The following is a 24,668-nucleotide window of genomic DNA, read 5'->3' on the forward strand; positions in this document are numbered from 1 at the left end:
TGTGTGTGTGTGTGTGTGTGTGTGTGTGTGTGTGTGTGTGTATTTACATGTCACTGTGTGTGTGTGTGTGTATTTACATGTCACTGTGTATGTGTGTGTCACATGTGTATTTACGTGTGTGTGTATTTACGTGTGTGTGTGTATTTACGTGTGTGTGTGTATTTACATGTGTGTGTGTGTGTGTGTGTGTGTGTATTTACATGTCACTGTGTGTGTGTGTGTATTTACATGTCACTGTGTGTGTGTGTGTGTGTATTTACATGTCACTGTGTGTGTGTGTGTTTACATGTCACTGTGTGTGTGTGTGTGTGTTTACATGTCACTGTGTGTGTGTGTGTTTTACATGTCACTGTGTGTGTTGACATGTGTGTGTGTGTGTGTGTGTGTGTGTGTGTATTTACATGTCACTGTGTGTGTGTGTGTATTTACATGTCACTGGTGTGTGTGTTGACATGTCACTGTGTGTGTGTGAATAAGATATGTGTAAGGTTGCATCATGGTATGTTGTTGATCAGTCCTACTGCCCCTCATGGTCCTACAGCCCCTCATGGTCATACAGCCAGCCCCTCATGGTCCTACAGCCCCTCATGGTCCTACAGCCCCTCATGGTCATACAGCCCCTCATGGTCATACAGCCAGCCCCTCATGGTCCTACAGCCCCTCATGGTCATACAGCCAGCCCCTCATGGTCATACAGCCAGCCCCTCATGGTCATACAGCCAGCCCCTCATGGTCCTACAGCCCCTCATGGTCCTACAGCCCCTCATGGTCCTACAGCCCCTCATGGTCCTACAGCCCCTCATGGTTCAACACCACTGAAGTCCCACTGCCTTGACATAAAGACAGCAACACCCCACATGTCTGTGGCTTTGACTTGGTCCTGTACTGTGTGTGTGTGAGTTTAATTTGCTGCTGTAGTTGTTGATGTTAGATAGGGGTGTTATCTAAAGACTGTGTGTGTGATTGTGTGAATGTGTGTGTGTTCTCTGAGTGGTACTCTAGTTATGTGATAGTTTGTTGATATTCTAGAGTGGGTGTACTGCGCTTGTTGTTTTGGAGTGGATCCCAGCCTGCCAGACACAGTGTCAGGAGACAAGTGGCCTAGTTCTGCCTTTCTCTCTCCTGCCTCTCCATAAGCACTATGAAATACTCCCTTCAATACAGAACCAGTTCAAGTACTGATTCCATGTTTCTTTATTACCTCTGTTCTACTGACACATCACTTATTTACGTAGATTACAGTAATCTCATTACTGTATGGATCGTTATGGGACAGTAATCTCATTACTGTATGGATCATTTTGGGACAGTAATCTCATTACTGTATGGATCGTTATGGGACAGTAATCTCATTACTTTATGGATCATTATGGGACAGTAATCTCATTACTGTATGGATCATTATGGGACAGTAATCTCATTACTTTATGGATCATTATGGGACAGTAATCTCATTACTGTATGGATCATTATGGGACAGTCATATCATTACTGTATGGATCATTATGGGACAGTCATCTCATTACTGTATGGATCATTATGGGACAGTAATCTCATTACTGTATGGATCATTATGGGACAGTCATCTCATTACTGTATGGATCGTTATGGGACAGTCATCTCATTACTGTATGGATCATTATGGGACAGTCATCTCATTACTGTATGGATCATTATGGGACTGTAGTCATCTCATTACTGTATGGATCATTATGGGACAGTAATCTCATTACTGTATGGATCATTATGGGACAGTCATCTCATTACTGTATGGATCATTATGGGACAGTCATCTCATTACTGTATGGATCATTATGGGACAGTCATCTCATTACTGTATGGATCATTATGGGACAGTCATCTCATTACTGTATGGATCGTTATGGGACAGTAATCTCATTACTGTATGGATCATTATGGGACAGTCATCTCATTACTGTATGGATCATTATGGGACAGTCATCTCATTACTGTATGGATCATTATGGGACAGTCATCTCATTACTGTATGGATCGTTATGGGACAGTCATCTCATTACTGTATGGATCGTTATGGGACAGTCATCTCATTACTGTATGGATCGTTATGGGACAGTAATCTCATTACTTTATGGATCGTTATGGGACAGTAATCTCATTACTGTATGGATCGTTATGGGACAGTAATCTCATTACTGTATGGATCGTTATGGGACAGTAATCTCATTACTGTATGGATCGTTATGGGACAGTAATCTCATTACTGTATGGATCGTTATGGGACAGTAATCTCATTACTGTATGGATCGTTATGGGACAGTAATCTCATTACTGTATGGATCGTTATGGGACAGTAATCTCATTACTGTATGGATCGTTATGGGACAGTAATCTCATTACTGTATGGATCGTTATGGGACAGTAATCTCATTACTGTATGGATCGTTATGGGACAGTAATCTCATTACTGTATGGATCGTTATGGGACAGTAATCTCATTACTGGATGGGACAGTAATCTCATTACTGGATGGGACAGTAATCTCATTACTGGATGGGACAGTAATCTCATTACTGGATGGGACAGTAATCTCATTACTGGATGGGACAGTAATCTCATTACTGGATGGGACAGTAATCTCATTACTGGATGGGACAGTAATCTCATTACTGTATGGATCATTATGGGACAGTAATCTCATTACTATATGGATCATTATGGGACAATAATCTCATTACTGTATGGATCATTATGGGACAGTAATATCATTACTGTATGGATCATTATGGGACAGTAATCTCGTGTGCGCGCGCGTGTGTGTGTATGTGTGCATACGGTAGGTTCCAAACACCCATGTTGCCAAAGCCACTTCTCCTTTCCTAGAGTGTTCAGTGTTGCCCTTGGTTACCTTTATCTGCTTGTCTTCCTGTCATTCAGGAATAGATTTGATGTGGGGCTCACAGTAATTTAACACTTGACACACCAGCATATGTTCCGGCTATTATCGGACGAGTTCAGCTAGTACCGCCAGGTTTCACTGCGTTTCAAGACGTTTTCTCCCTACTGAATACAACCCAGTTACTGCCATGTTCCTGAGAACTGGTAATACATGTTGACTAGAGATGTGGAGACCCAGTTACTGCCATGTTCCTGAGAACTGGTAATACAGGTTGACTAGAGATGTGGAGACCCAGTTACTGCCATGTTCCTGAGAACTGGTAATACAGATTGACTGGAGATGTGGAGACCCAGTTACTGCCATGTTCCTGAGAACTGGTAATACAGGTTGACTAGAGATGTGGAGACCCAGTTACTGCCATGTTCCTGAGAACTGGTAATACAGGTTGACTGGAGATGTGGAGACCCAGTTACTGCCATGTTCCTGAGAACTGGTAATACAGGTTGACTAGAGATGTGGTGACCCAGTTACTGCCATGTTCCTGAGAACTGGTAATACAGGTTGACTGGCGATGTGGAGACCCAGTTACTGCCATGTTCCTGAGAACTGGTTATACAGGTTGACTGGAGATGTGGAGACCCAGTTACTGCCATGTTCCTGAGAACTGGTAATACAGGTTGACTAGAGAAGTGGAGACCCAGTTACTGCCATGTTCCTGAGAACTGGTAATACAGGTTGACTGGAGATGTGGAGACCCAGTTACTGCCATGTTCCTGAGAACTGGTAATACAGGTTGACTAGAGATGTGGAGACCCAGTTACTGCCATGTTCCTGAGAACTGGTAATACAGGTTGACTGGAGATGTGGAGACCCAGTTACTGCCATGTTCCTGAGAACTGGTAATACAGGTTGACTGGAGAAGTGGAGACCCAGTTACTGCCATGTTCCTGAGAACTGGTAATACAGGTTGACTAGAGATAATGTTAAATTCATACGTGCCTATAAAACAATTGTGTGTCAGATTGAAAAAGCAGAACTGTTTTTTTTAGTTACATGGCTTCTGTTCTTGTACCCTAAAATACCCAGACGCTTGATTCATACTGCTACTTTTAGGCTTCCTCACAACGTCGGCCAGTGGTAACCAGGAATTATAGATGAACGAGGTCTGTGTGCTTGAAAGCAGCTTGTCAACTCTCTCCAGGGCTTAAAAAGCCTTTAAGTAAGAAGTAGGGCAACACAACAGTGTGCAGAGTGCATGGTGCCCAAAGGAATCGAAAAGTATTTCGTTGGTAGATACAGTTAATATATATCAATATTTCAAACAGTTACCCTGCCGTCCAGTGCTTGTCTACAATACAATCACAAAGTTCAGCATTGGAACTGTCTGTAGTTTCTGTGGAATGAGAGCAGATACCAGGTCCAACTCTGGTCATAGAGAACAACAGTCAGTGAGCACAGTATTCTATTAGTCGACTGGTCAATTGTTTGGTCATTAGGCTGTTGATCGGCCAGAGATTGTTTTAGTCAAGCAGTAACATGTATGAGAAGAGAAAAAAAAATTGTCCACTAAAATAACATAACATTTATCAGAAATACAGTGTAGACATTGTTAATGTTAGGCGCACAGAGGCCCATTATCAGCAACCATCACTCCTGTGTTCCAATGGCAGTTGTGTTCGCTAATCCAAGTTTTTCATTTTAGAAGGCTAATTGATCATTAGAAAACCCTTTTGCAATTATTTTCGCACAGCTGAAAACTGTTGTGCTGATTTAAAGAAGCAATAAAACTGTCCTTCTTTAGACTAGTTGAGTATCTGGAGCATCAGCATTTGTGGGTTTGATTACAGGCTCAAAATGGCCAGAAACAAATACTTTCTTTTGAAACTCGTCAGCCTATTCTTGTTCTGAGAAATGAAGGCTATTCCATGTGAGAAATTGCCAAGAAACTGGAGATCTCATACAACGCTGTGTACTACTCCCTTCACAGAACAGCTCGAAGCTGTTGTCCTGTGAGCCGCCTATCACGCATGCTGTTGTCCTGTGAGCCGCCTATCACGCAAGCTGTTGTCCTGTGAGCTGCCTATCTCGCAAGCTGTTGTCCTGTGAGCTGCCTATCACGCAAGCTGTTGTCCTGTTAGCTGCCTATCACGCAAGCTGTTGTCCTGTTAGCTGCCTATCACGCAAGCTGTTGTCCTGTGAGCCGTCTATCAGGCAAGCTGTTGTCCTGTGAGCCGTCTATCAGGCAAGCTGTTGTCCTGTGAGCTGCCTATCACGCAAGCTGTTGTCCTGTGAGCCGTCTATCACGCAAGCTGTTGTCCTGTGAGCCGTCTATCACGCAAGCTGTTGTCCTGTGAGCTGCCTATCACGCAAGCTGTTGTCCTGTGAGCCGTCTATCACGCAAGCTGTTGTCCTGTGAGCCGTCTATCACGCAAGCTGTTGTCCTGTGAGCCGTCTATCACGCAAGCTGTTGTCCTGTGAGCTGCCTATCACGCAAGCTGTTGTCCTGTGAGCTGCCTATCACGCAAGCTGTTGTCCTGTGAGCTGCCTATCACGCAAGCTGTTGTCCTGTGAGCCGTCTATCACGCAAGCTGTTGTCCTGTGAGCCGTCTATCACGCAAGCTGTTGTCCTGTGAGCCGTCTATCACGCAAGCTGTTGTCCTGTGAGCCGTCTATCACGCAAGCTGTTGTCCTGTGAGCCGTCTATCACGCAAGCTGTTGTCCTGTGAGCCGTCTATCACGCAAGCTGTTGTCCTGTGAGCCGTCTATCACGCAAGCTGTTGTCCTGTGAGCCGTCTATCACGCAAGCTGTTGTCCTGTGAGCCGTCTATCACGCAAGCTGTTGACTCTCAGAAACTGTTCTTCTGATTCTGTTGTGGCTTTGGGTCTGTGTGACGCAATTGCGGCGCCTTCAGAGGCATGCAAAGGCCAAATCCAGCGCTGTACCCCATCGCCATGCGCTTTCCACATGTTGTAACAATGCAGTGGGTTCTGTGTCTGCATTGACATGGTTGATTGACAGTAGGTGGAGGGGGATACATCCTGTAGAAAACACAAACTCATTTCCTTGACAACAGCTCTACACTGCTCCAGGAAGCACAAGAAGTATGAACGCCCCGACTCCTGCTGAGGCCGTCACAGCGTAAATGCTGCATGGCCAATGCAGCGCCCAGATGTACATGCACTTCTCTCTACAGAATGCGCTCTCTCCCGCCAATTTGTGCACATTCATTGTTTCATCAATTCATTGTGTGAATTGTTTTTGTTTGTTAGTTTATATCACTTCTCCATTTACATATCACCAGTAGTACAATGACCGTAAATTAATATAATGTCTCATCTACCATGTCTGTTCATTTGGTTATGGACATTTCTGTTAATGCATTCAATATTATTATTCCAGTCTTCCTGTTCTCATTGTTGGTGTGGACACATTGTTTGCAGACGCACAACCTATGCTGCTACACTTGTGAGATACAAGTTTTGGTTTATTTCATTCCATTTACAAGTTTTGTCAATTTAGTCATTGTCTTTTGTTCGGAGCACTGCTGTCAATGTTGAGTAAGGATGCTCACGCATAGAAGTAGGCCTATAGGCTAGCTGGCCTGATTATACATAGAAGTAGGCCTATAGGCTAGCTGGCCTGATTATACATAGAAGTAGGCCTATAGGCTACCTGGCCTGATTATACATAGAAGTAGGCCTATAGGCTACCTATAGGCTACCTGGCCTGATTATACATAGAAGTAGGCCTATAGGCTACCTGGCCTGATTACACATAGAAGTAGGCCTATAGGCTACCTGGCCTGATTACACATAGAAGTAGGCCTATAGGCTACCTGGCCTGATTATACATAGAAGTAGGCCTATAGGCTACCTGGCCTGATTATACATAGAAGTAGGCCTATAGGCTACCTGGCCTGATTATACATAGAAGTAGGCCTATAGGCTACCTGGCCTGATTATACATAGAAGTAGGCCTATAGGCTACCTGGCCTGATTATACATAGAAGTAGGCCTATAGGCTACCTGGCCTGTGCGCAAATGTATATAAATGTGTCCATTTGGGGATCTGATAGTATTTCTGATTGGCTTAACGCACCACCACGAATGACCTGAGCTTCTCAAAGTAAAGTTTTCTTCACCTTAAACAGCAAGCAAACAAAGTCTGTTTTTATATTAATTGTGAATTACAATAGTTCCTTTAATGTCTTTGAAAAGTCTTTCCAGCTCTCTCCCTTTCGATAACCACTCAGAAAGGGAACAATGTCCTGCTCTGATCCAGTGGAAACGTCATAAAATAGGCCTACCGGATTACATTTTATCAGTGCTTGACTTGGACTGAAATAGGTTCTGGTACTCATTTTGTGTGCTGGCTTTATGTAGGCAATTTTTACATAGTTGGCAATGGCAATAGAAGTTACTTTTTAGGTTTATCATTTCCTTTTGGATAGAATTTTGATTAACCACATGACAATGATTTTGAGATATGAAGATATTATAAATTAAATTAAACTGTTTCACGAAAATGTGTTTATGAAAAACATAACTGGCACGCAGATCGGTAGAAATGGTAAGATAAATCGGCATTCCACATGAGAAAGGTTGCCGAGTCCTCCTGCAGCCTATTACCGGCAACTTCAGGAGAGTAACGGCATAATCTGCGAAAGCCAGCAGGAGCGGGAGGAGAATAGTTGGGTCAAATTAAGGTCTTCTGGTTATCTAGATCTCTGGTGCCCTCTTGAGGCATTTCTTATTTCATCAAACCGTAAGCTTAAAGCATCAGACAAGCTCAATACATATAGTTGATTTTATTAAAACACGTAGGGTGTGTCTATATGGAGAAATACAGGCTTAAAATGTTGACAAATCGATTGGTCAAAAGAACAACTAACTTTCGGTCAACCAATATTTTTTCTTTAATTGAGCACAGCCCTAATTCTATTTCAGCCAAGCACTAACACCTTATCCAGGTGTTGTAGAGGTAGCCTCGTTCCATACTGGATGTGCTGTGGCTAACTCATCTATTGGTCGCCTCGTTCCATACTGGATGTGTTGTGGCTAACTCATCTATTGGTCGCCTCGTTCCATACTGGATGTGTTGTGGCTAACTCATCTATTGGTCGCCTCGTTCCATACTGGATGTGCTGTGGCTAACTCATCTATTGGTTGCCGCGTTCCATACTGGATGTGTTGTGGCTAACTCATCTATTGGTCGCCTCGTTCCATACTGGATGTGTTGTGGCTAACTCATATATTGGTTGCCTCGTTCCATACTGGATGTGTTGTGGCTAACTCATATATTGGTCGCCTCGTTCCATACTGGATGTGCTGTGGCTAACTCATCTATTGGTCGCCTCGTTCCATACTGGATGTGCTGTGGCTAACTCATCTATTGGTCGCCTCGTTCCATACTGGATGTGTTGTGGCTAACTCATCTATTGGTTGCCTCGTTCCATACTGGATGTGTTGCGGCTAACTCATCTATTGGTTGCCTCGTTCCATACTGGATGTGTTGCGGCTAACTCATCTATTGGTCGTACATTGATTGCCCACCTGATGATGTAATGGCACCAACTTTGATGCTCATGTTTTTACCTGGCTGCAGACACTGTTGCCAACATATATTCAGTGAGAATAGCTATTAGCTCCTTGATTTGTCACTAGATTACATTTTGCTGTTGCTGCAACGAAGTCACAGCACCAATTTGCTGCAGAATTGAGTGGGAAAAGTTACTAAATGCTATCAAAACCATAGTAACCCTTGGTGTCAAAACTTCCTTAAAGGTAGTTTTCAATTCCAATCAATTCAGAAACAACACCAAATTCCAATTCCAAATGTTCCTAATTGAAAAACATTGAAGAGAATTGGAATTTCAGTGTACTTCCTGGATTGACTGTGATTGAAATTAAATGTCCCCCTGCTCCCAACTGTACAGCATGACAGTGAATGAAGAGTTGGCTACAGATCAGCTAAGTGGAGCCTATAGTAGAGGTGGAGAGGTGGACTTGAACAAAACTTGACTATCTGCTAATATACTAACTTGTCCTATTCCCGTCCCTTCCTCAGCTGCGTCTCTTGTGTGTGGCCACCCAGCATGGTGATGCGGAGAGCGTGAGTTACCTCCTCCATGAGGCCCGTGTGCCCCTGCCCCTGGAGCCATCGGAGGGGAACCCCGCCATCCTGGCTGCACACTATGGACATGTCAACCTGGTCAGAGAGCTGCTCGACTCAGTACCAGGTGACAATGGTGTGTGTGTGTGTGTGTGTGTGTGTAGTAGTAGTTAATAGATAGTAACAGATTGCATGTATTGTTTTGTGTGTGTGTGTGTGAGAGACGTGGTGCATTTGTGTGTGTGGGTCTGTCTGTGCTGTGCTGTGCTGTGGGTGTGTGTGTGTAGTAATCATAGTTAGTAGATGATAAACAGATTGCATGTCTCTCTCAGGTCCGTGTGTCCACAGAGATCTGCTGAACTGGATGTTGGTGTCGGCGTGCCAACAGGGTCACCTGGAGGTGGTTAGAATGTTGGTGCAGGGTTACCATGCCGACGCTGAGGACTGCGCCATCCACCAGGAGGAGTTTGCTGTCATCACGGGGCTGCCTCTCTACGCTGCTGCACGGGCAGGTAGACAGCAAGACACACACTGTACATATACTCCACATACTATACATGTGCACACATACACTAACGTTCAAAAGTTTGGCTTCACTTAGAAATGTCCTTGTTTTTGCAAGATAAGCACATTAAAATGACATAAAATTGATCAGAAATACAGTGTAGAAATTGTTAATGTTGTAAATGACTATTGTAGCTGGAAATGGCTGATTTTTAATGGAATATCTACATAGGCGTACAGAGGACCATTATCAGTAACCATCACTCCTGTGTTCCAATGGCACATTTCTGGCCATTTTGAGCCTGTAATCGAACCCACAAATGCTGATGCTCCAGATACTCAACTAGTCTAAAGGCCAGTTTTATTGCTTCTTTAATTAGTACAACAGTTTTCGGCTGTGCTAACATAATTGCAAAAGGGTTTTGATGATCAATTAGCCTTTTAAAATTAGAAACATGGATTAGCTAACACAACGTGCCATTGGAACACAGGAGTGATGGTTGCTGATAATGGGCCTCTAATGGGCCGTTTCCAGCTACAATAGTCATTTACAACAATAACAATGTTGACACTGTATTTCTGATCAATTTGATGTTATTTTAATGGACAAAAAAATGAGCTTTTCTTTCAAAAACAAGGACATTTCTAAGTGACCCCAAACTTTAAACCGATAGTGTGTATATACCTACACACGCAAATGAACATAGCCTACAAATACCTCACACATAAACCACACACACACGTCTCACACATAAGCCACACACACACACACACACACGCCTCACACATAAACCACACACACGCCTCACACATAAACCACACGCCTCACACATAAACCACACACACACACGCCTCACACATAAACCACACACACACACACACGCCTCACACATAAACCACACACACACACACACACACGCCTCACACATAAACCACACACACACACGCCTCACACAAAGTAGAGAACACAGTCAAGTATAGAAGTTTGCACTGTATCTTGCGTTTTTAGTTTTTTGTAAAAATTATTTCTCGCATTATTGGATGTTACTGCACTGTTGGAACTAGGAACACCAGCATTTTGCTACACCCACAATAACCTCTGCTAGATATGTGTATGTGACCAATAGAAGTTGATTAAATTTGATTTACGCTTACATATTAACCACTTCGGACCAAAGTTAGAGTTAGACATTCCTACTGTGGTGTGTTGTCAGGCAGACAGGGATTTCCTCCTACTCTACTGTGTCTCCAATTCAACCTCCAATCCAACTCACTTCCTTATTCTGGCTTTATGATGTAGGATCAGCTTCCCCTACGCTTAACCATTAGAGGGGAAGATGCAAAACTCACTCAAAATCAGTGTCTAGGAGCAACTTCAGCCTACTCTGGGCATATTGGTGGAGAGATGAGGAGCACTTCCTGTTATCTTAGACCAGGGGTCTGTTCAGAACGTCCGGACATCTAACTGTGTTCTATGTAGGTAATGAGGAGATAGCTAGATTCCTGCTGCAGAATGGCGCTGGGCTGTCCTCCTACACCCTGATGGATTATCCAGCCTTCAGCAGACTGCTCGTTGAACAACGACTGGTAGAAGAAGCAGACACACACACAGAACCAGCGGGAGAAAAGGTAACTGAGGGGAGGTGTGTGTGTATTTGTGTGAGTGTGTCTGCGTTTGTGTGTGTCTGCGTTTGTGTGTCTGCGTTTGCCTGCGTTTAAGTGTGTGTGTGTCTGCGTTAGTGTTTGTGTGTCTCCATTGTGTGTCTGTGTATGTATGCCTTTTTCTCTCTGTGAATGTTTTACCCAGTGTGTTGGTCAGGCCAGGCATGTTGTGTGTGTGTGTGTGTGTGTGTGTTGTGCACCATAAAAGCGTCAACCAACATGTTGTTTCCTCTCTCCCCCTCTAGCTACTATGTGGCCGTTGGTCAGGTCTGAAGCTGCCGTGGTTGGAGCTGGACTGGTTGATGGACGTGTCGTCCCGTATCTCCCACCTGGACCTGTCCTGTAACAGCCTCAGCTCCCTGCCCTCCGTGGTTCCCTGGGGGCTCATACAGCTCCGGACCCTAGACCTCTCCAACAACCTGTTCAAAGAGCTGCACACAGCACAGAGCTCACAGGAGATCATCTGCTCCAGGTGCTGCTCCACTTTCACAGATAGGTTGTAGATGTGTAGGTGCAGATACACACACACACACACACTAGGGCTGGGCGGTATGGCCTAAAAATCATAAATAGATTATTTTCAAACTTATGGATGATTCATGATATCTTTTAAACATATTTTCTCTATATAAGCTTTGTTGTAGGATTTCAAGGTCAAATACACTGCAGTCAGCTGTAATCTAATACTTAATGGTTTGTGAAATTATACCTTATACAACCATACGACTTATCATTTCATTATTTTATCAAAATAGTTTAACCTGCTTTTTTGCAATAATCACTGATCGGGCTTTCAAGTCTGTATGAAAATGACCTTTTTGTTACAAATTGAACCAGAACCATGTATTATGCATAACTTGTAGCAGGCTTATAGAAAATGAACACAGGTCTCATCAACAAACTCTCAAGCACAAGCCCATGTGCTAGCCAGCTAATCTTAATATTTCAAGTTTAGCCAACGTGGATCTATTTGCTGTCTAACAAGGTAGAACAGTTGAACTGTAATGAACACACCCTTCTGTCCTCTCCAACTGTTATGAACACACCCTTCTGTCCTCTCCAACTGTTATGAACACACCCTTCTGTCCTCTCCAACTGTTATGAACACACCCTTCTGTCCTCTCCAACTGTTATGAACACACCCTTCTGTCCTCTCCAACTGTTATGAACACACCCTTCTGTCCTCTCCAACTGTTTGAACACACCCTTCTGTCCTCTCCAACTGTTTGAACAGCCTGCTAGCCTGTCAACGTTTCAGGTGTTGAAATCAAGTGGCCTACCTTCTTTCTCAGAATGAGAAGGAGTTTGTAATTCCTAATATAATTGTGTTTTATGCTTATTGCACATTTATAAAACACAAACTAGACAGCTAGTATGCTGTTAGCGGTACGTAGTACCACAATGCTACGCACAACAAACTGAGCGTTACATTTCCAGAATCAATGTTTATCGATACTCTCGTTTTAGTAGTGTTTGTTCCGCTCTCAATCTGAGTAGTTGAGACATAAACAGGGTATGGAAAGAAAGGTTAACATCTCCTCCATTACAGTAAAATAATATAAATGTGTGTTTCAGTCTCCAGGTTAACGTCTCCTCCATTACAGTAAAATAATGTCTCAATGTGTTTCAGTCTCCAGATTTAACATCTCCTCCATTACAGTAAAATAATGTCTCAATGTGTTTCAGTCTCCAGGTTAACGTCTCCTCCATTACAGTAAAATAATGCCTCAATGTGTTTCAGTCTCCAGGTTAACGTCTCCTCCTTTACAGTAAAATAATATAAATGTGTGTTTCAGTCTCCAGGTTAACGTCTCCTCCATTACAGTAAAATAATGTCTCAATGTGTTTCAGTCTCCAGGTTAACATCTCCTCCATTACAGTAAAATAATATAAATGTGTGTTTCAGTCTCCAGGTTAACGTCTCCTCCATTACAGTAAAATAATGACTCAATGTGTTTCAGTCTCCAGGTTAACGTCTCCTCCTTTACAGTAAAATAACGTCTCCTCCTTTACAGTAAAATAATGTATAAATGTGTGTTTCAGTCTCCAGGTTAACGTCTCCTCCATTACAGTAAAATAATGTCTCAATGTGTTTCAGTCTCCAGGTTAACATCTCCTCCATTACAGTAAAATAATATAAATGTGTGTTTCAGTCTCCAGTAATGTCTCAATGTGTTTCAGTCTCCAGGTTAACGTCTCCTCCATTACAGTAAAATAATGTCTCAATGGTTAACATCTCCTCCATTACAGTAAAATAATATAAATGTGTGTTTCAGTCTCCAGGTTAACGTCTCCTCCATTACAGTAAAATAATGTCTCAATGTGTTTCAGTCTCCAGGTTAACGTCTCCTCCATTACAGTAAAATAATGTCTCAATGTGTTTCAGTCTCCAGGTTAACGTCTCCTCCATTACAGTAAAATAATGTCTCAATGTGTTTCAGTGTCCAGATTAACGTCTCCTCCATTACAGTAAAATAATGTAAATGTGTGTTTCAGTCTCCAGATTTAACATCTCCTCCATTACAGTAAAATAATGCCTCAATGTGTTTCAGTCTCCAGGTTAACGTCTCCTCCATTACAGTAAAATAATGTCTCAATGTGTTTCAGTCTCCAGGTTAACGTCTCCTCCATTACGGTAAAATAATGCCTCAATGTGTTTCAGTCTCCAGGTTAACATCTCCTCCATTACAGTAAAATAATGTCTCAATGTGTTTCAGTCTCCAGGTTAACGTCTCCTCCATTACAGTAAAATAATGTCTCAATGTGTTTCAGTGTCCATACGACCCATTCTGTTGGACCAAACCTCAAACGCAAATAGCGAGTTGAAACCGCTTGTCAGAGAAGAAGTGATTTTTAGTATTTTTTGTTGTGAGTGGCAGGGGGAGGGGCTTGGTCTGTGTGTGTAAAGAGGGGAAGCGAGAGGTTTCATATATCAGCCAGCCCTAGCACACACACACACACACACACAACCCCCTTGTAGGAACACACAATTCAGTCTCATTCAAAATACTATTTTTCTTAACCTGAAAACCTAACCTTAACCCTTAACCTAGCTGCTAACCCTAAACCTAACCTTAACCCTTAACCTAGCTGCTAACCCTAAACTTAACCTTAACCCTTAACCGAGCTGCTAAACCTAAACCTAACCTTAACCTTTAACCTAGCTGCTAACCCTAAAGCTAACCTTAACCCTTGACCTAGGTGCTAACCCTAAACCTAACCTTAACCCTTAACCTAGCTGCTAACCCTAAAGCTAACCATAACCCTTAACCTAGCTGCTAACCCTAAACCTAACCTTAACCCTTAACCTAGCTGCTAACCCTAAACTTAACCTTAACCCTTAACCTAGCTGCTAACCCTAAACTTAACCTTAACCACCCTAGAAATAGCATTTGACTAACAAAATGTCCCCAGTTGGTTGTTTTGTTAGTTTACTATTCTAGTTAAACAGGTTCACTGCAGTGTGTACAGTGTACACACACATTTACACTGACTATACCAAACATTAGGAACACCTTCCTAATATGGAGTTGCACCCTCCCTTTTGCCCTCAGAACAGCCTCAATTCATTGGGGACATGGACTCTACAAGGTGTCGTTCCACAGGGATGCTGGTCCATGTTGACTCTTTCAACAGTTGTGTCAAGTTGGATGTCCTTTGGGTGGTGGACCATTCCTGATACACATGGGAAACTGTTGAGCATGAAATACCCAGAAGCATTGCAGTTCTTGACACAAACCAGTGTGCCTGACATCTACTACATATCCTGTTCAAAGGCACTTACATGTTATGTCTTGCCCAGTCACCCTCTGAATGGCACGCATACACACTCCATCTCTCAACTGTCTCAAGGCTTAAAGATCCTTCTTTACCCTGTCTCCTCCCCTTCATCTACACCTACTTGAAATGGATCAATAAGGGACCATATCTTTCACCTGGGTTCACCTGGTCAGTCTGCCATGGAAAGAGATCTTCATGTTTTGTCCACTCTGTGTATCTAATATCTGTAGTCTGCTGTTCTACTGATCTCTGTTGTATTGTTAACCTCAGCATCTCACTTAATCCTGACGTGTGTGTGTGTGTGTGTGTTCGTTCTCTGCTCCTGTCCTACTGTAGACTTCACCAGGTGAATCTGTCTCAGAATGAGTTGACCAGCTTGCCGTCCGGACTGCTCCATCTCACCAGAGTCCAGAGGCTCTCTGCTGCTAAGAACAAGCTCACCTCCCTGTTTGACATTCCTAATGGTATGATCCACCGCATGTCAGAGTGGTCTTTGCTCTTTGTCACAAATGTATATCAGTATGTTCTTAGAAGGGTTCTTAGGATTTTATTCTGATCTCAAATGGTTTCTCTGCTATCTATTTTGTCTTTATTTGTTAATGTGAAGCACATTGTATTGCTACCTTGTACAAAATGTTTTGGTTTCTACAAATGAAGATTGATGAATGAATTGAGTGCCCTCTTCTGCTCCTCCTCAGGTACTAACTGGATAGGTCTGCGTAAGCTGGAGGAGCTGGATGTGTCTGACAACTGTCTGACCAGTCTTCCCTCTGCTGTTCTTCACTCTTTCAAATCCCTCACTTCCCTCAAAGTCTGCCGGAACAGACTCACCAGCTTCCCTGACCCCTGGGCCTGCCCTCTGGTAGGCAGACACTACACTAGACACTACGGCCTTGTTCCATTTGGAACCCTAGCACCTTCTTTTAGGTCCTACCCTGTTTAGTGTTCTTCTCAAAGATATCTATTAATTGTATCTCTATGGTTCCCCTGGTAGGAATAAACTAGGGCCTGGTTCCTTTTGGTTCCCTAGCACCTTCCTGTATCTCCTGTCCCCTTTTAAATGCTCAGTTCTGAAAGGACTGGATTGGTGAGAGGAATATAGTGGAAGCTCCAATGGAGAGCTGGGTAGAACCATCATACTAGTTGCTTACACCTATCCAGTCCTTCTAGATTTGTGACCATTGTTGGCGTAGAAGCAAGAAGGTACTAGGTATTGAAATGGAAAGTGGTCATGTCTTTTAAATCATACAGATTCCTCTCAGCGACTCTTCACCACCTCCTTTGCCCTCTTGTATTCAGAACTTGAGTGATGGTTTTGAAACATCTTCTGGATGTTGTGAGTCATTGATTGGTGATGCCCCCCTCTGTAGAAGCACTGTCGAGCCTCATCCAACGCCATCGAGAGTCTTCCCAATACCATCTCCATCTTCTGGAGAACTCAGCTGCAGGAGCTGGATTTCTCAGACAACGTCATCAAGGAGCTGCCCTCCTATATATTCGAGCTGGAGGTAAGGTTGGGTAGCACTAGCATTGTTTGGCCTAGGCTTCAGCTCACTGGGCTAACAGGGTTTTGAGTTGCACATATAATTCAGGTTCAATATTTGGGCAGTCTGAGCTGTACATATCACAGGTTCAATACCTGGGCTATTATGCGCAACTCGAAACCCTGTTAGCCCACTGAGCTAAAGCCTAGGCCAAAGCAGCTTAACAACACTGGGAGCAGTGCTTCCTGCATGGTAGTTCATGACTGAGTCCGTTTGGGCCTGGCTAGAAACATTGGATTTGTTGACTTGATGGGTCTAACCTAAATAAGCCTCCCTAAACCTCCATAAGCTTTACTGTATTTGGGCGACCAGACCAAATTCACATAGAAATGTGCGTTATAGATCTCACTCATTAAAAGCAAGTCTAAGAAGCTGTAGTTCTATTTATGCTATTTATATGCTTCCAATTATTAAGTAAAACATTTTGGGTTATTGAAAATATATTTCACAGCAGTTTAGATGGTACAATGATTCTATACTCTGATTTTTTTTGTCACATAAACTGAAATTAGGCAAACTATTAGAATTTTAGCAATGAGGAAATGGCTGAGGGATCTCTGCGTATTGAACCTTTTTAAGTGGGGCGGCAGAGTAGCCTAGTGGTTAGAGCATTGGACTAGTAACCGGTTGCAAGTTCAAATCCCCAGGCTGACAAGGTACAAATCTGTCGTTCTGTCCCTGAACAGGCAGTTAACCCACTGTTCCTAGGCCGTCATTGAAAATAAGAATTTGTTCTTAACTGACTTGCCTAGTTAAATAAAGGTAAAATATATATATTTTTAAAGTAACCACTCAGAAGATGAGGATTTCTGTATTAAACCTGTAGTTTACCCAATGACCTCAAGGTGGCACTGCTGTACTACTCTGCAGTCAGTGAACCCCAACTGAAACAATGATTCAAATCAAATCAAAATCCAATTTTACTAGTCACATGCTGCCGAATACAACATTTCACCTTACAGTGAAATGCTTACTTACGAGCCCCTAACCAACAATGAAGTTAAAAAAATATGAATAAGAAATAAGTAACAAGTAATTAAAGAGCAGCAGTAAAAACAATAGCGAGACTATATACAGGGGTGTACCGGTACAGAGTCAATGTGCGGGGGCACCGGTTAGTTGAGGTAATATATACATGTAGGTAGAGTTATTAAAGTGACTATGCATAGTTGATAACAATAGCAGTGGTGTAAAAGGGGGGGGGGGGGCAATGCAAATAGTCTGCGTGACCATTTGAATAGATGTTCAGGAGTCTTATGGCTTGGGGGTAGAAGTTGTTTAGAAGCCTCTTGGACCAAGACTTGGCGCTCTGGTACCGCTTGCTGTGTGGTAGCAGAGAGAATAATCTATGACTAGGGTGATCTATGACTATTTTTAGGGCCTTCCTCTGACACCGCCTGGTATAGGTCCTGGATGGCAGGAAGCCTGGCCCCAGTGATGTACTGGGCCGTAGGCACTACGGTGCCTTGCGGTTGGAGGCCGAGCAGTTACCATACCAGGCAGTGATGCAACCAGTCAGGATGCTCTCGATGGTGCAGCTGTGCAATCTTTTGAGGATCAGAGGACCCATGCCAAATCATTTCAGTCTCCTGAGGTGGAATAGGTTTTGTTGTGTCCTTTTCACGACTATCTTGATGTGATCGGTCCATGTTAGTTTGCTGTTGTGGACACCAAGGGACATGACACTCTCAACCTGCTCCACTACAGCCCCGTTGATGAGAATGGGGGCGTGATCGGTCCTCTTTTTCCTGTAGTCCACAATCATCTCCTTTGCATCGATCACATTGAGGGAGAGGTTGTTGTCCTGGCACCACACGGCTAGGTCTCTGACCTCCTCCCTATAGGCTGTCTCGTCGGTGATCAGGCCTACCACTGCAGTCATGAGTGAACAGGGAGTACAGGAGGGGGTCCAGGTACAGAGGGAGATGTTTAGTCTCAGGGTTCTTTGCTTATTGATGAGCTTTGAGGGCACTATGGTGTTGAACGCTGAGCTGTAGTCAATGAATAGCATTCTCACATAGGTGTTCCTATTGTCCAGGTGGGAAAGGGCAGTGTGAAGTGCAATAGAGATTGCATCATCTGTGGATCTGTTGGGGCGGTATGCAAATTGGAGTGGGTCTAGGGTTTCTGGGATAAAGGGGTTGATGTTTCTTTTTTTAAATTTGACCTTTATTTAACCAGGTAGGCCAGTTGAGAACAAGTTCTCATTTACATCTGCGACCTGGCCAAGATAAAGCAAAGCAGTGCGACAAAAACAACAACACAGAGTTACACATGGGATAAATAAACTCACAGTCAATAACACAATAGAATGTGAGCCATGACCAGCCTTTCAAAGCACTTCATGTCTACAGACGTGAGTCCTACAGGTCGGTAGTGTGTCTTTGGCATCATTAAATTGAAGACTGTTATTTTATCAAATCAATTCTCTGTAATTATTATTATGTGATTAAACTAATCATGTAAATGTAATTAACTAGCAAGTCAGGGCACCAAGGAAAATCTTCAGATGACAAATTTATATATGCATTTTCAGATATTTTTAAATCTGATCAATTAGTCTTCTAATGAATGAATGCTTCTTTACCTCATATTAGTCTCATTCCAAACGTCATAAATTGTTGGTTATCTGCACGAACCCAGCCTTCACTATGAATCATCCATACATCAATTGTCTTAATCATTTATTTACTAACAAATAAATAAATAATCACAGAAAAGCACAAACAAGCAAACAGTAGATGTTTACAAGGAAATGATAGGGAATGTTCCCTAGTGGGCTAAACCGATATGGCAGCTTGGTTGGTTAAGGGAAGTGGGTGTGGACTGAGAAGGCCGGGAAAGACCAGAGTCACTACACAGTTGATAATTATTATAATTGAAATGTTAATCCTTTGCACATGAACGCTCACTCATTCGGGAATAATTGCAATCAATATATATATTTACTCTCAGTGTGTCGTCAGGATCTCTGTTGGAATCGTCCTTCTTTCTGTTGGAAAGTTCCAAGTCTCTCTCTCTCCCATGAAGTCTTTTGTTTTTAGAATGGATACTACAGAGTCCCATTCAGAAATGTTCTTATAGAATAGATCTTTCGGCGGTTGTCGGTCTTTGCATTGTTGACACAAATTCTAGCTGCAGACTAGTAATTATCGAAGATTTGCTCTTATTCTGTCCGTATCGATAGTCTCAGAGTTGAACCATTTCCACCAGTGTAGCCAATGCTCCACGTGGTTTGGTTAGGAATTCAACAATTGAGGAATGCATGGTCTCTACTCAAACCTTAGCCCTCTCGGTAATCAAGGTACGCTTGGTCTGAAGTGGGCTTCTCCTGGTGGGGGTTATATTCGGAACAGCAGAAAAGGCTGTCCCATGATGCCAGATCAATGTCTGTGCTCATGGGGCGGGCAAATGATTTAGTTCACTTTAAAGGGAATTGGATTCTCTTTCATTAAACAGTTTAAAATCACATTACATCATTTCACAAATAGTTTCATCTTTACTCATTCATTTTATATAATAATAAAAAAATATATATTTATTTTATTTTTTACAATTTTACCCCCCTTTTCTCCCCAATTTCGTGGTATCCAATTGTTTTAGTAGCTACTATCTTGTCTCATCGCTACAACTCCCATATGGGCTCGGGAGAGACGAAGATCGAAAGTCATGCGTCCTCCGATACACAACCCAACCAAGCTGCACTGCTTCTTAACACAGCGCGCAACCAACCAGGAAGCCAGCCGCACCAATGTGTCAGAGGAAACACCGTGCATCTGGCAACCTTGGTTAGCGCGCACTGTGTCCGACCCGCCACGGGAGTGGCTGGTGCGCGATGAGACAAGGATATCCCTACCGGCCAAACCCTCCCTAACTTGGTCGATGCTAGGCCAATTGTGCGTCGCCCCACGGACCTCCCGGTCGTGGCCGGTTGCGACAGAGCCTGGGCACGAACCCAGAGTCTCTGGTGGCACTGCGCCACCCGGGAGGCCATAACGGAGACTCTTGTATTAACAGAGTTATGGTAATGTGGCTGTATTGTCTCTCATGAGGTCACAAACATTAAACAAAATGGACCGGTTGTAGCTGGATTCTCCACCGACCGTTTACGCATTCTCCAAAACATGGATATTGTTCAGTTCTCAAGTTCTGTGCGGTAAAAGAAGTTTCTTTGTTCTACTGTGAACCCACTCTCTATATACTGCATGGCTGGGGGGGAAGAGAGTCTCCTCATGGAATTTACGACCTGAGATAACAGAGCCTGGGTGTAGGGGGAAGAGAGAGGTGGTGAGAGAGAGGGGGATGGTACTCGCTATACCCAAAGAGGGCCACGTCATGACAGTAGTCATTTAGGCAGGTTACCTTTGTGTTTTTGGGCACAGGGACTATGGTGGTCTGCTTAAAACATGTTGGCATTACAGACTCGGACAGGGAGAGGTTGAAAATGTCAGTGAAGACACTTGCCAGTTGGTCAGTGCATGCTTGCAGTACACGTCCTGGTGATCCATCTGGCCCTGTGGCCTTGTGAATGTTGACCTGTTTAAAGGTCTTACTCACATCTGCTGCAGAGAGCGTGATCACACAGTCTTCCATAACAGCTGGTGCTCTCGTGCATGTTTCAGTGTTATTTGCCTCGAAGTGAGCATAGAAGTAGGTTAGCTCATCTGGTAGGCTTATGTCACTGTGCAGCTCTTGGCTGTGCTTCCCTTTGTAATCTGTAATAGTTTGCAAGCCCTGCCACATCCGACGAGCGTCAGAGCCGGTGTAGTACGATACGATCTTAGTCCTGTATTGACGCTTTGCCTCTTTGATGGTTCGTTGGAGGGCATAGTGGGATTTCTTATGAGCTTAGAGTCCCTCTCCTTGAAAGCGGCAGCTCTAGCCTTTAGCTCAGTGCGGCTGTTGTAGGGAATCCATGGCTTCTGCTTGGGATATGTACGTATGGTCACTGTGGGGACGACGTCATCGATGCACTTATTGATGAAGCCATTGACTGTTGTGGGGTACTCCTCAATGCCATCGGAGGAATCCCTGAACATATTCCAGTCTGTGCTAGCAAAACAGACCTGTAACTTAGTATCTGCTTCATCTGACCACTTTTTATTCACTGGTGCTGGTCACTGGTGCTTCCTGCTTAAATTTTTGCTTGTAAGCAGGAATCGGGAGGATAGAATTATGGTCAGATTTCCCAAATGGAGGGCGAGGAGAGCTTTGTATGTATGCATATATGTGTGTGTGGACTAAACGTGGTCCAGAGTTGTTTTGTTGTTGTTTTTCCCTCTGGTTGCATATTTAACATGCTGATAGAAATTTGGTAAGACTGATTTAAGTTTCCCTGCATTAAAGTCCCCGGGCTAATAGGACCGCCGCCTCTGGATGAGCGTTTTCCTGTTTGCTTATGGTGGAATACAGCTCATTCAGTGCAGTCTTAGTGTGTTAGTCTGTGGCGGTATTTAGACAGCTATGAAAAATACAAAAATATATATCGTACATCAGCTATTTTCAAAAATACATAGTCCGCCGCCCCTTGTCTTACCAGACGCCATTGTTCTATCCTGCCGATACAGCATATAACCAGCCAGCTGTATGTTGATAATGTTGTCGTTCAGCCACGACTCCGTGAAGCATAAGATATTACAGTTTTTAATGTCCCGTTGGTAGTTGAATCTTCCGCATAGGTCATCGATTTATTCTCCAAAGATTGCACGTTTGCTAGCAGAATGGAAGGAAGTGGGGGTTTATTCGATCGCCTACTAATTCTCAGAAGGCAGCCCGCCCTCCGGCCCCTTTTTCTCCACCTTCTCTTCACGCAAATGACGGGGATCTGGGCCTGTTCCCGGGAAAGCAGTATGTCATTCACGTCAGGCTCGACTTGTTAAAGGAAAGAAAGGATTCTGATAGTGTGTGGTGAGTATTTGCAGTTCTGATGTCTAGAAGTTATTTTCGGTCATAAGAGATGGTAGCAGCAATATTATGTACAAAATAAGTTTAAAAAGTTACAAACAATGTAAAGAAACTAACAAAAAAACACAATTTGGTTAGGAATACGTAAAACGTCAACCTTGTTCTCAGCGTTAGTACGATGAATCACGGTACGCTTGATTAGGTTTTAAAGATATTAGCGTAACAGTAATAATGAATGGAAACGGATGTTAAGTTTAATTTAGGTTCCTGAATTCCGAGGAGAACGATGGAGTGTTTCATTTACCTCAGGAATGCTATGGGCTTTATGAAGCAATTTTCCAAATATTTGTGAAGGAATTAATGCAAGATTGTTGATTATAGTGGCATTTGCGGTGTTTCATTGGAATAGAATAGAGGAAGAGAAACAGAAGAGTGAGAGAGTGAAGAGAGAGAGTGACGCCAACGGTAGACAGGGAAATGGGGACACTAGATGTAAATTAAGTTGTCATGACCACAGGCCATGCTTTGGTGACACTGTCTCTTTCTCCCTCTTTCCCTCCCTCCCCCTTTCTCTCCCTATCTTTCTCTCCCTCCCCCTCTCCCACTCATTCTCTTCATCAGGCCCTGGTCTCTCTCAGACTGGGTAGGAATCAGATCTCCACTCTCCCGGCACCCAACAAGTGGAAATGCTCTCTGCTCAGAACCCTTGACCTCTCCAGGAACCATCTGGGCAAGTAGGTGAAAGGTCATACATCTTACCACTCACACTTAGGCCCCGTCCAGAAACAACTACTAGCCCCTAGAAACTTGTTTAGATCTAAAGGTGCTAGATACTGAGTTCTGCCTGTGGCTATGGAGCCCTGACCTGTTCACCGGACGTGCTACCTGTCCCAGACCTGCTGTTTTCAACTCTCTAGAGACAGCAGGAGTGGTAGAGATGCTCTTAATGATTGGCTATGAAAAGCCAACTGACATTTACTCCTGAGGTGCTGACTTGCTGCACCCTCGACAACTACTGTGATTATTATTATTTGACCATGCTGGTCATTTATGAACATTTGAACATCTTGGCCATGTTCTGTTATAATCTCCACCCGGCACAGCCAGAAGAGGACTGGCCACCCCTCATAGCCTGGTTCCTCTCTAGGTTTCTTCCTAGGTTTAGGCCTTTCTAGGGAGTTTTTCCTAGCCACCGTGCTTCTACACCTGCATTGCTTACTGTTTGGGGTTTTAGGCTGGGTTTCTGTACAGCACTTTGAGATATCAGCTGATGTAAGAAGGGCTTTATAAATACATTTGATTTGATTTGATTCAATGGGATAGGAGTTGTTTCTGGTTGGGTTCTAAGTGTCTAGGGTCTAGGGGCTAGGAGTTGTTTCTGGACGGGGTTTAAGTGTCTAGGGCCTAGGAGTTGTTTCTGGACACGGCCTTAACCTCTTACTTTTAATATTTTCCTCTCACTTCAAGGCCTGGTTCCATTTTTAACCCTAGCTTCCTCTTTACCCTTGTCCATAACGTTTTGGTGTTAGCAACGTTGGGTACTATGGATTAATGAAGGTAATATGGTAGAGGTAGGACTTGGGGGGAGGGGTAGGACTTGGGGGAAGGGGTAGGGGAAGGGGTAGGACTTGGGGGAAGGGGTAGGACTTGGGGGAAGGGGCAAACTACTGTAATGGTACCTGGGGCTATATGCATCAAGCGTCTCAGAGTAGGACTCCTGATCTAGGATCAGGTCCCGCCCTATCTTTATTCAGGCCCCTAATCTTATTCATTATAATCTCAAAGGAAAAACTGATCCTAGATGAGCACTTTTCAGCTGACATGGTAAACAATAAAAAATACAACCAAGAATGCATGAATGTGATGGAAGTTGGAACCGTTTTGTTTCAGGACTGAGGAGGGACCCAAAACCAGGAGGCTGGCCTTCCTGACCACATGGCACCGGAGAGACCCGGACCCAGGTACTGGTTCCGGACTCATGTGGACTGGCGCTGTTGACTGTAGTGTTACTTTAGTGGTCTAACATGGACTGGACTTTTAAACTTGACATGACTGGACTGAACCATAGTGGTCTGTAGTGAACTGGACTTAAACTGGACTAGACCAATCTGTCGTGGTTTGTAATGAACTGTAGTGAACTGTACTGAACCGATCTGTCGTGGTCTGTAACAGGACTGGAATGTAACTGGATCTGTGGCAGTCTGTACTGGGACTGTGGCAGTCTGTACTGGGATCTGTGGCAGTCTGTACTGGGACTGTGGCAGTCTGTACTGGGACTGTGGTA

General features: G+C 43.6%; 1 protein-coding gene across 1 annotated transcript in view; it reads left to right on the plus strand.

Moving 5' to 3' along the window:
- LOC139397156 (leucine-rich repeat serine/threonine-protein kinase 1-like) overlaps window positions 1-24,345 on the plus strand; it is a gene marked incomplete at its 3' end in the record, with an annotated part of 43,807 nt that extends 19,462 nt beyond the window's left edge. The window contains exons 4-12 of the mRNA XM_071144029.1: window positions 8,946-9,117; window positions 9,323-9,502; window positions 10,975-11,123; window positions 11,402-11,628; window positions 15,273-15,400; window positions 15,635-15,798; window positions 16,307-16,444; window positions 23,006-23,118; window positions 24,275-24,345. Coding sequence (XP_071000130.1) covers window positions 8,946-9,117; window positions 9,323-9,502; window positions 10,975-11,123; window positions 11,402-11,628; window positions 15,273-15,400; window positions 15,635-15,798; window positions 16,307-16,444; window positions 23,006-23,118; window positions 24,275-24,345 — 1,342 coding nt within the window. The remainder of the gene's footprint in view (window positions 1-8,945; window positions 9,118-9,322; window positions 9,503-10,974; window positions 11,124-11,401; window positions 11,629-15,272; window positions 15,401-15,634; window positions 15,799-16,306; window positions 16,445-23,005; window positions 23,119-24,274) is intronic.
- Between the last annotated feature and the right edge of the window lie 323 nt (window positions 24,346-24,668).

The sequence above is a fragment of the Oncorhynchus clarkii genome, unplaced genomic scaffold (genome assembly GCF_045791955.1).
Source record: "Oncorhynchus clarkii lewisi isolate Uvic-CL-2024 unplaced genomic scaffold, UVic_Ocla_1.0 unplaced_contig_3791_pilon_pilon, whole genome shotgun sequence".
Lineage (NCBI taxonomy): Eukaryota > Metazoa > Chordata > Actinopteri > Salmoniformes > Salmonidae > Oncorhynchus > Oncorhynchus clarkii.